Source organism: Thermobia domestica, chromosome 11 (assembly GCF_964235325.1).
Source record: "Thermobia domestica chromosome 11, izTheDome1.hap1.1, whole genome shotgun sequence".
Classification (NCBI taxonomy): Eukaryota; Metazoa; Arthropoda; class Insecta; order Zygentoma; family Lepismatidae; genus Thermobia; species Thermobia domestica.
Genome location: NC_137464.1, coordinates 63,254,833 through 63,267,707, shown reverse-complemented (window position 1 = coordinate 63,267,707; position 12,875 = coordinate 63,254,833). Strand labels below are relative to the sequence as shown.

The 12,875-nt window shown below is 32.1% G+C and overlaps 1 protein-coding gene across 2 annotated transcripts in view; it reads left to right on the top strand.

Annotated features, from left to right (window-relative positions):
* The window catches only part of LOC145664106 (luciferin 4-monooxygenase-like), a 69,366-nt gene extending 60,976 nt beyond the window's left edge, over positions 1-8,390 (top strand). For both annotated transcript variants that reach the window (XM_081730458.1, XM_081730459.1), the window contains 2 exons: positions 1,799-1,964; positions 5,755-8,390. In XM_081730458.1, the coding sequence (XP_081586584.1) occupies positions 1,799-1,964; positions 5,755-5,876 (288 nt within the window). In that variant the 3' untranslated portion in view covers positions 5,877-8,390. The remainder of the gene's footprint in view (positions 1-1,798; positions 1,965-5,754) is intronic.
* Positions 8,391-12,875: the final 4,485 nt, after the last annotated feature.

Genomic DNA, 12,875 nt, shown 5'->3' with positions numbered 1-12,875 from the left:
AAACTCGAAATTTATTTTTCAAGAATGACCACTGATTTGGACCAAAATTGACATGATTGTTTGGTCTCTGATCAAGATTAGTTTCGTTGGCCAGGGTGAAAACACGAAGCTGATAAAAGTCTAAAATAAGATGGATTTTAGACTTTCACATTGTCCAAAAAAAGATAGATTTCTAAACTATGGACATCTAATGTCGAAACGGAAATCTACAACTTTCGATTTCAATAGAGTAAGATAAAGGTGGAAATATAACTATTCTTCGGACGCTGTCGACAGATGGAAGAACGGACATACTCGTTGTACAGAACTCTGATACTTACGTATATCATCAGTTGAAAAGTCTAAGATGACCTGAAAAAAGAAACTATAAAAATACAAACTGTTTATTAATGCGTTAATAGAGGATAATATATGACGGTTTCAACCTGGTATTACCAGAGAAGAAAGAATATTTTAAGAAGACTGGTAAGCCAGGGAAAGAAGAAGCAAAATAGCCATATCTGAGAAGAGTTAAAGAAAGTAAAAAATTACCCATTGATGCTAATTAGCATGGACTAGATTTTCAACTTTATTTTTCCCTTTACTTAGTTTAGTATTGTCATTTGTGTACAACTTGCCGTTATGACTTGGACGGGTAAGGACAAATTTATATAAGATGTTTAGTTATTAAATGTAGTCGTCATTTCAGAAATATATTCAAGAATTTAAGATTATGTCGTGTTTTCACCAACCGTGTGTTTTATTTATTCCTTCATAATTAAACAAATATTGACTGATTTGAAATGATTTTAAATGGCTGCATGTACAATTTAATTTCCTTTCTAGTTGTTTCTTATTTTTAGTTCCCGTTGCAGCTTATAATTGTTTAATTTTCTCCCGTTTGTTGGGTATCTCAAGTAATTACTTCTACTTAGTCTAAATTATTGAAAGTAGAGTTTGTGCACATAAAGTAGGGAGGCAAAGAAAGATAAAAATTACGAAAGGTAGAGACCAGTGTCGTAACTACTATGACGAAAAATCCGACAATGCAGGAGTGATCTTTATAAGTACGCATTTCACCCTAGCATCTCAGTGGACCGAATCGACCTCCGTTTCAGCTTTATCTTTCTCGGTAATATACAATAGTTTCGATATTCAATTAATGATAAAATAACTTCGACATGCTTCAAATGAAGTAAGAAGAAAAGTTTTGCTTTTGTAATTTTTAGACTTCGGTGATTAAATTTGATATGGGGCATTATCTTTCTGTTACGTGTTTGTAATTGTGACGTTTGGTCATGAGTTCCGATCCTGGAGGGCAGAAATCATAATTATTTTCCTGAATTGATCCTTGAAGGGATGAGAAGTGGGGAAACTTAACTATTAATACATATTATTTTAAACCATTAGATATAGAACCACTAGATTGTGAAACTGCTAATTTTTCACCTCGAGGAATGTTTTTAAAGTGTTAGATTAGTGTTTCAGTCAGATTAAACTTTATTCTTCTTCAGCACAAGAGAACTTGATGCAAATCATTATTGAATATACACAATACAGATAAACACATAATATACTCGTAGACACTGTACATTTTAACAATATCCAAATTAATATGTTTAATTTATTTGCATTTATTTAATCCACATTCTAAATTTTTGAATTATTACTTTGTTTTGTATTGTAAATGCACAATTCATCATTTCCAGTGAACTTAAAAAATTTAACTCTTTTAAAATAAAATTATAAATTCGGTACATATATTATTTTACATTTTGCACTTATTTATTTCAAAGAGAACTTACATTTCTATTTGTAGGTTCCACCTGCTGAACTGGAAGGTCTTCTTCTGACTCATCCAGAAGTGAAAGATGCAGCTGTGATTGGTATTCCAGATGAAGAATGTGGAGAACTTCCAAAAGCATTCGTCGTTAAACGAGATGGGTCAAAGGTTACACAGGATGATATCATTAAGTTCGTTGCACGTAAGTATTAAAATTTTGTGTTAGTTAAGAGTACATTGTAAATTGACTATTGCAATGTAAAAGTAAGTGTTATTTATACCGTACTTATTACTTGAGATTAATGACACAAAAATTACCGTACTCGTTTTGGTATTGTTAGTGCAACTTGAACTTATTCGTTTAATTATATTTGTAAAAGAACTTACTATAATGAAGAAACAAGTCCATCTAAAAATGAAAAGAGAACTTTTGTGAGATAACTTTCAAGTAATTAAATATTTTGGAAATAATTTACTTTCCAGGATATTTCTAGTTGTCGTTTGTAGACTATATCTAGCCCTATATTTTTGTTTTTACTATTATCTTCAAGTTCAATAATTTTAGCTTTCGAAAAATCAGATTGCTTTGTTCCAAATGTTTTGGAAGCTTTTCGCCTGATGTCAACTGAATTTTGTACTGTTCTATCATTTGGATTTAGTATCCAAGGCATTTTTACATGCTTTCTCTTCTCTGCTAGTTTAATGCATTTCTGGACGAACCATGGTTTGTTCTTATGTATTTCCGCGTGCCCCAATTCTTCTTTTACTGAAAATTTAATGCTATCCCTAATTTTAAGCCAAGTATCCTCAACACTAGTTCCATTCTGAAGTTTCTAAAACCGAGTATCAGTTCGACACTTCAATCTGGTATTCCCCTCTCACCTGACCACCCTACTCTAATTTCTTTAAATTAAAGCTCTCGGTTTTCAGATGATATTTCTTTCTTTCAACAATAGTCTCTCTTATAATCGCTGCTATTAGGTAGTGATCAGCGTAACAGTCAGCTCTCAATTATACCAGGCTGTCTAAAACGTAATCAATTTGATTATGTTTCTGTTTATCTGGTGAAGTTCAAGTGAATTTATGAATGTGTGATGTGAGAATTTTGTACTCTACGCGAAAAGGATTTGGATGTTGTGAAGTTCACGAGTCTAACGCCGTTGCCATGCATTCGTTTCCTTATGCAAACTTCGCTCCTACTAATTGGTTTTGGGATATCCTCTCGTTGTAGCTTTGTATTGAATTTCCACAATAAAATTTTCATATGATATCGTGGGACTTGGGTAAATGCACGTCTACTTCTTCATAAAAACTGTCATTAGCGTATTCATCCTTATTTTCTGTTGGGGCATGTACATTTAGGACAATAATATCGCACCACCGACCCTTAAGAGTAATTAAAGAAAGGCTATTATATTAACAAATTCAACCCGTTTAATTATCGATATTATTCGTTTGTGATCGAAAAATACTGTTCTTAACTGATGATTTTTATTTCCTTCTCCGTAAAAGAAATCAAAATATCCGGACTGCACTGCTCCCTTCCCTTCCCCTCTAACTTCCTGAACTTCAACCAGGTCCATTCTATATTTCTCTAATATGGTTAATGCGTCTGTCCTGTATATATATATATATATATATATATATATATATATATATATATATATATATAATGTTTCAAATACTATGTCCATGTTATTTTGTTGAGGTCGTGCCAAATTATCAACCCTGGTCCGAGCGAGGCTTCTATCAATGTTTCTGATCAAGTGCGTTCTTTACAATATGAGGTTGTTAGTCTCACGCAAAACCCCTAAGTTCGACGACTACCTCTTGTCTGTTCGCCACTGCTTATTCAATATATCGCATCTAACCTCTATATTTAGAGGCATTCATGTCTTCATGCAACATGCCTTTGTGCAAGGAACTTACGCTACATAGTATCTTGTTTCTTTTATATTCTTATAACACTAAACTATGAAAGCAGGACAGTGCATCATAAAATCCTTTTTTATTATTATTATTAGAAAATGTATATGTTATGAAAGAATGAAAAGGAACAAGAGGAAGAGGTCCTACTAAAAGAAAAACTTGATAATTTTTTCGAAACGCTAACAGCTGCAAACGGAAAGTCAGGGTTCTCATAAAGTTAACTACCAAGTCAACGAGGTATATGTATTGAACTCTATATCAACATCCTTTTCCATTTGTGAAGAAGTTTATTTTCAATCTCTATACAAATATATTTTCCACATTACCATAATAAATTGAGTTTCATGTGCAACTTGTGTCATATTTTTATTTTCTTGGGCTCCTAGATTTGCTATTTTTGATGGAGGATCAGGAAATTTCCTCTTGATCCTATCTCCCAAACATTCTAATTTAACTCATGTTTGTAAATGCAATTTTTGCGAACTATTGAAGAAACTGCTTTTATTTCTTTCCTTAAAAAAGGAAAGTTTTCAATACAGAATGAAGCCACTTAACTTTCTAACTACAGTATACAATACAAGGTAAGGAATAACAAACGAATTTATTTACGAACAACAGTAAAAGAGAAAATGTGTTAAAGCACAATTTTCCTGGATTAAATTATAAAATAATTATCAGTAGTAATTTAAATTTTGTTGCAAAGCTAGTTTTTATAAATGAAGATTACTGCAGAAAAGCATAACTTTTGATAATATTAATCACTGTCAAATATAGAAAAAGTTCATTCATTATTACATTTTGTGACAAAGAGCATAATTAAGGTGAAAATTGAGGTTTGATCTCTCTTTTTAAAAAAACAAATAACTTGCGATAACCTCTGAGAAACTCACACCTTGTAATTTAGGCGTAAGTGGTTTGGAGAAACTGGCATAGCGAGTAAGTTTCAAAAAATAATAATCTGAGTGATGAAGGAAATCAGACAAATAACTGTGCAACTGACAGTTTGGATAAGTTTGGTAAATTAAAATATCGTTTTGTAGTAACATTTTAATTATCTGGCCACTGAATATTCATTAAAGATATTATTGATATATGTATTAGTATCTGCACATCATATTTTCAGATAATTCAGAATAATAGCTAAAATATATGCCATAAACGTTTATTATTTCTTATATAAAAGTAACCTAATTATAATAGGTAAATATGACAGTTTGTGCGTCACACTATCCTTGAATATTATGCGAGCTTGTTTAAGATATGTGTAATGTTGATAATAGAAAGAAAAGGGGCACAACGGCAAACGTCCCAGTCTGGCCCGCTATTTCCTAATAGTAGATAGTCACTCTAATAGGTGTTGCTATATGCATTATCTTTTGTCTGCTTAACGCTAATAGCAAATTTTTTGTGTACAACCGACGCTCGCTTTAAGTAATTGCATTAAACATATAATGTTAAGTTTGAAATGATGAGTACCCTACGTATATATATATATTTAACCCACAAACGCCCCTTGTGCCACCAGTGACCCACTTTATTTTTCACTTCGTTACACGGGCTATATCATTCATTTAGCCAAACCACCGTTGTTCCACTTCAGGCACACTACCCGTTCTCTTGTTGTACGAATTTCGTTCAGTTTTCTTCTCAGGTTTTCGATGTAACACGGTATTGTTCAAGGCAGTTGCTAACGAATAAAACTGGTCTTGGGCGTTTGTGGGTTAACACGGATGTAAACATGTTTAAGAGTTGGGGTAGGAAACTTGTTAGGTCTTTGTATCAAAAGGAATAATTATTATACAATGTAATACAACATTAAAACCAGGGGTGCCCACAAGGGGGGGTTATGTCGCAAACTGCGTCATTGAAATATTTGGGGGGTTAAAAATCTATATAAATATGTTTGAGGGGGTGTAAAAATTAATCGAAAAGATTTTTTTCATGGAAGAACACCTACGGATACACAATTGAGGGGGGACACAATTGAGGATACATGGACATGAGGGGGATGGGCGCCACTGTTAAAACTCTATATAATTTGGATTTTTTTTCTTTTTTTCCAGGTCAAGTGTCGCCACAAAAGAGACTTCATGGCGGCGTACAGTTTGTAGATGCAATTCCAAAAACTGCTAGTGGGAAAATTTTGAGAAAAGATCTTAGGAAAGTAGGAATGTCAAAATTATAAGAAACGATGTGAAATTTCGTATATATTATACTGTATACTTTCAAACATAACTAGTATTTGTTAATGCAAAGCAGCACTAGCTACAATATTATACAGTGTTTATTAAAGGTATGCAATACCATAATTCTATCTGTAAGTTTTCTATTAATGTGTAAAATTCGTTACACCAGAAACATTAGTAAAGTTTTCACATGTTTATTAGACTACGTTTTTGGTGTATAGTACTACCACCAACTAAACCAATTTTTCTTAACAGTAGTAACACTGTTCAAAGGACATAAGCGTCACGTGCAGATTGTCAATAAGCCAAATTTTACCACCATTACAAAGAATCAATCACTTGCCATTGTCTTCAAGAGGCAGAAGAAGATTGACCTGCTCTTCAATTGAATAATGCCCATTTAAGTGTTGATCTTTAACGAAAGAAGTTGGTTTTATTTGTGTGTAAACTATATAACCATACTTTATATTAAAATACTTTTCCTACAAGAAAGAAAAGGACAATTTCGATATAATTATATTCTGCTTAAATTAATGTACAGTATATAATATATTCAAGTAGAGTATCGGAGTATTGTTATTTTTCAGTTAATACCGATTAGATTAGTTTCAGAAAAGTAATACTATGCTTGTTAATGAAAAACGATCTTTATGCCATCTTTAATTTATTTGAATTAGTTGGTCATGTATTAAGGTACTGAAACATATTTAGAATTTCTTCTATGAAAATATTCATAGTTGAGGCAAGCAGACAAATATTTCAAAATTGTTCCATGAAAGTTTTCAGTTAAACTAAGAAGTAAGTACTGTAGCTTTTAGTCATCCTTTCGATAAAAGAGTTCAAGTTATCACAACTATTAGTTTGGTTTAGTTTATTAATCATTAATTCAATAGGCTAACCACGGAAGGATTGTAATGTGATAATTAAAAAATTAACATACTCTTTGCAAAAATATTTTTACTTTTAGGAAATAAAGTTAAAATATTTTCAAAGCTTTATCTATCTACTTTAAGGTGCAGTACATCTTTTATTGTAAAAGAACTTTACGATTATGTTAGTAGGTGTCGTATGATGAACGCAAACTCGTATATAACTTATTAGGATGTGTGCATTTTTTAAAAAATAAAACAAAGAAATATTTATTTAGTTAAATAGTGTTGTAATCACTATAAACTTACACTGTGAAATGTTCCCTTAATCCTAATAATAAAAAGCAAATGCCTTAGCCAATCTGCAACGTTAATGTCCAAATAACGGACACTTGCGCTAACAGATGTCGCTTTTAAAGATTCAAATGTTGCTTTCAAACGACTCATTCAAATGAATTCCTTTGTATAATCAGTCATCATTATGGCTGTTACTTCTATTATTTCTTGTAGAAAACGGTATATATACAGTAAAACATGGTTTAACCATTGTTGATGTAAGTATAAACAAACGAAAGACATGAAGGTTGACAGATTTGAGAATTGTATGATGGTAAACTTTAGATCTCTGTGAAATCAACGTTTTTTGAAGAGATATATATAAAACTTTATTACAGTTCTTTACAAACCATTGCTCGCTCTGATAAATGTAATACGTAATGTCCATACTTTATTTTAAGTTTGAGCTGTGGATAAAACAACAATTTATGAAGAAAAGAAGAATAAATCTTAGAAAAGGACTTTGGCAAACATATGTGCTACAATATAAGTTTATGAATGAATATAAAGGTTGCATCGAGATATATAAAGAAGATATATTGAATGTATAGGCTATACATATGTAATTCAAACTGTTATTGAAGACATATTCATTTTTTTATCAGTATTAAGAAAAATTTTACTGTTTTGAAATTATTATACTATCATTTCATTGCCTATTAACTGGACCGCATTTCTTTAACTTCTAGTGCATTGTAAACAGTATCAGATTCAAACATCTTCCAGCCTAAACAATTTATGACCGAAAGATCCTTACTACCCACCATTGCACCAATCCCGTGATTAGCTGTTCACTAATAAAATCGTTCCAGCATATCTTGGACAATTTTATTTTAGCCACAGCCTGTTTTACAGTACATTTACTTGTTAATGTATTAAATGACGTCACGCAACGTTACCTTTCATTAAGTCGCTTTGCCATAAAATTAGATTTGTGATTTTGGAGTTATGATGAAACGTATTTAACTAAACAAAACACAAAACGTTACAATAATAATTTAGAAAAAAATGTTCCAAATGATTTTTTTTCTTTTGCAGCATTAGTCAGCTTGTTTTGTTTGCTAGTCAAAATCTGATACTGATTGTAAGATAATACTATCATAGGGATTAGTTATATGTATCTTAAACAAAACGTGTACCGTAGTGTGTACTTTTATATGTATAAAAGAATGATAGTATTTGTAGTGTATATATCCGAAATCATTAATTTGCTTGTGAATTCACTTAATTTCCTTGCTTTTGCTTGTTTTTGAATATTGTTCAACAGTTTGCTCACATACTGATGATAGAGAACATTAAATAAAGACTCTATAATTTTCGTTTTCTTAATTTATTTACACATTTCCTAACATTAATATATAAAAGCAGTTAAACTACTGTATCTTGAAAGATTATCAACTAAATGGTTCTTTCATATCCTTCTCGTATTTTTTAAAACTGTTTATCCAACTTAATTTTCATGAGATAAAGATAATCGTGAAATCTTTGAATCCCTTTTCTTCTTAGAATATTTATTTCAATAAAAGTGTAATAATGAAAACTACAGAAGATACTTTACGTTTGGCATAAATGTTAAAACCATCTACCCCTACAGAATTCACCTTTAATCAAATAGATATGATTTTAAAAACCCAGCATGAAGTGGTTATTAACTAATCTTCCGAAAGTCATTTCAAACGGGTAGACGGTTCACATTTTGCCAACCATGAAAACTATGAATGTGACACAAATCTCAGTCGTTTGACATTTTATTTTTCATCTCACCCATTCCATCCTCTGTGAATGGGGATGAACTTGGACTTAAACGGCATTGGAAACGTCACTATTCATTACTATTCATTTCAGCGACCCCGAAAATTAAGGATTTGAGAATAATTTCGGTCATTTTCATTTATTTTTACCTGTCACAATTTCACATCCCTAAGGTACTAATGGGGCAGAACTTGAATTTTAATGGTATTTGGAGTATCACTCCTTATCTAAGCGACCTCGAAAACTATGGGTTTGATATTTATGTTGGTAATTTTTTATCATTTTTATGTCTGTAGCTCCCACTCCACCCTAGGAGTGCTCAGAGGATCTTGTCTCCATAGGAGGCTGGACTTAAACGGCATCAACTTACCGATGTTGAAAACTAATAATTCAACACTAATATTGGTCATTTTCGATATTTTACACTTCAGCATCCCTTGGGTGCTAATGAGGGCTTAAATAGGACTTAAACGGTATCGAGAGTGTTGCTATTTATCTAAGCGACCCCGAAAACTAAGGATTCAACACTAATATCGGCACATTCCCATATAGTTTACAGGTGAATTCCGAAGTAAAAATACATCTTTCTTCGAGAAATAGGAACACAAATTACCACAAAATTTGATAATTTCTCTAATTACACAGAAATAAAAATGAAAAACTGTATTTGAAAATAATCACACTATGTTGTACCCTATATACATTTATAAATTACGGAATACAAAACGTAATCCTACTTGGAGCTTCTACACATCATATGTGATTGAAAAGGCTAATTTTAAGACAAAAAAAACTACTAAACTAATGAAATGAGTACCTATTGTTGACCAAGTAACACTTTCATCTCAGTACAACTAATGAGATCAATTGTCACTTCCTTCAGTCGAAAACTGTGCCTTCACACTAATTTGCTTCATTTTGTAAATATTTTTTTTATAGGTATATCATGCAAAAAATGTTGGCAGGCAAAAATTGAACAATATATAATAACCCATTCTACACTTGGGAAATTGTCAGGCGTTGTTATGTTCAAAAATCGATTTTCTTCAATATCTTCGAAACTTATCGAGATATTTTAACGAAATGAAGTTCAAATTGATAAGAAACACATTCTCTGTATACTGGGTAGCCAAAACCTAATCATTGACGGGAACGGAGAAATTGACATGAATATTAGGTCTTTCTAATTGCTTTTATTTAACACTAGCAGCGTTCACCCCGCTTCGCTGCGGTCACCCCGGAACGCAATAAACTTTGTTACTTAGATAATTTTTACTTTTTCGCTTTCAAGTGATATGATAAAAACCATAGAAGATTGCAGTAAATCTTAACATTATATCGCCTGTCATTTATGTTAACCGCCCCGCTTCGCTGCGGTCACCCCGGAAGTTTTCGCTTTCAAGTGATATGATAAAAACCATAGTAGATTGCAGTAAATGTTAACATTATATCGCCTGTCATTTATGTTAACCCGCCGAGTGACACGGTCATGCGGGTTGCATATAAATACGTTTATTTTTATACCTATGATGAACTAACAAAGGATTTGTACGTTATGGACACTTGAATGGTCAATTATCTCAAGACACTGGTAATTAAAAATTAAAGTGATATGATAAAAACCATCTAGGGTCCAAATCCTAATAACCCCCCAAAAATAAAAGAAATTGGTTCAGCCGTATTAGCGTGATGAAGTAACAAAGGATTTGTGCGTTCTCTTTTATATAATAGATGGCAGATTCTATTCCATTATATTTCTCCAATGAGGGATCATATTTGCCATCAATAAAGACAAGTACCTATTCTAAACAGCTGTATACACATTCCTATATGGTTTACACATCAACCCCGAAGTAAAAATACGTCCTTCCACGAGAAATAAGAACAGAAATTACCACTAAAGTTGCAATTTCTTTTCCTGTACATTATACAGAAAAATAAATGAATACCTGTATTTGAGAAATGTAACATCACACTAATTTGTTTTAGTTCATTTCGTAAATATTTTATATCTTGTGCAAAAATGTTGGTAGGCAACAATTCAACAATATATAATAGTCCATTCTACCCTTGGGAATTTGTTAGGCATTGTTATGTTGAAGAGTAGATTTTCCTCCTGATCTTCGAAACTTATCGAGATATTATAACGAAAAGAAGCTCAATTTGAAAAGAAACTCATTCTTTGCATACTGGGTATAAATCTAAAATTTTATCATTGATGGGAACTGAGAAATTGAAATGAATATTAGGTCTTTCTAATGTTTTTTTTATTATTATTATTTAACAAGGCAGATTCGATTCCATTATATTTCTCCATTGAGGGATCATATTTACCATCAGTAGGGGTAAGTATTTATTCTAACCAGCTGTGTGCATATTCTCATATGGTTTACAGATGAACCCCAAAGTAAAAATACGTCTTTCTATGAGAAATAAGAACACAAATTACCGCAAAAGTTGCAATTTCTTTTTCTGTGCATTACACAGAAAGATACATGAAAACCTGTATTCGAAATATCACTTTATGTTGCACCCTGTATACGTTAATAACATACAGAATACAAAACGTAATCCTACTTTGAGCTTCTATACATCATATATGATCAACACCAAAAACTACTAAATAATGAGGGTATTGTTGACCAAGTACCACTTTAACCCTTGTACAACCAATAAAATCACATGATCACTTCCTTCAATGACAACTGTACCATCATCACACTAATTTGTTTCATTTCATTTCGTAAATATTTTATATCTTATGCAAAAATGTTGGTAGGCAACAATTCAACAATATAATAGCCCATTCTACACTTGGGAAATTGTTAGGCGTTGTTATGTTGAAGAATCGATTTTCCTCCATATCTTCGAAACTTATCGAGATATTTTATCGAAATGAAACTCAAACTGAAGAGAAACACGCTCTCTGTACATTGAGTATAAATCCAAAAGTTTATAATTAACGGGAACTGAGAAATTGAAATAAATATTAGCCTTTCTATTTGTTTTTATTTAACATGGCATATTCGATCCCATAATATTTCTCCATTAAGAGATCATATTTGCCATCTGTAGGGACAAATACCTATTCTGAACTGCTATGTGCACATTCCCATATGGTTTACAAGTGAACCCCCAAGTAAAAATACGTCTTTCTACGAGAAATATGAAAACGAATTACCACAAAAGTTGTAATTTCTTTAATTATACAGAAACAGAAATGAAAAGCTGTATTTGAAAAAAAATCACATTAGGGGCCGTAAACATATTACATAACGCTATTTTTAACCAATTTTTACCCCTCTCCCCCCTTGTCATACTTCGTAACGCAAGGCCGAACCCCTCCTCCCTTCGTTACGTAACACTTTTTGATTTTTGTTTTTCACCAATTTCACTTATTTTGAGAACTTTTTATTACAAAATGCTTGTATTAATATATTTGAAGTGTTTTTTTGCCAATAAATCAAAGTACGTATTAGAAAATAGTAGAACCGTAATAATATTTTAACCCCATAAGGTTTTTACAGTTTTGAGTTGATTTTAGTTTATCGTCCCCTTTCAGCAGCGAGGCTATATGAGACGTGGACCTACTGATTAACTTGGAATCCGAACCACATGAGCTCCCGCCGGGAATCGAACCCGGGTCTCCCACGCCAAAGGCGCGTACAAGGTTTTTAGAATTCTAATTCTTCAAAACGGCATACTGTCATCATAGGCGTGCCCACCAAAATTTTTCGGGGGGGGGACAATACCCTTCACTCAACATTGTGGGCCAAATTTAAAGAAAGACTGATGTCATTGCACCCATCTTAATTTTCAAAATGTCACATAACATGAATTAAACTGCCGCAATTTAGGATAGATAAATCCTATCAATGGTGATAACAGGTTCTATTCTAGCGACACAAAAAATCCTATTTATTGTACTGTTGACAATATTTATTATAATTAATGGAATTTCCAGGGCGATGATACTTATTTGTAGGTTTCGTGACAGTACAATGAACTTATGATCAGTGACTAAGCATATTATTCAAGTTC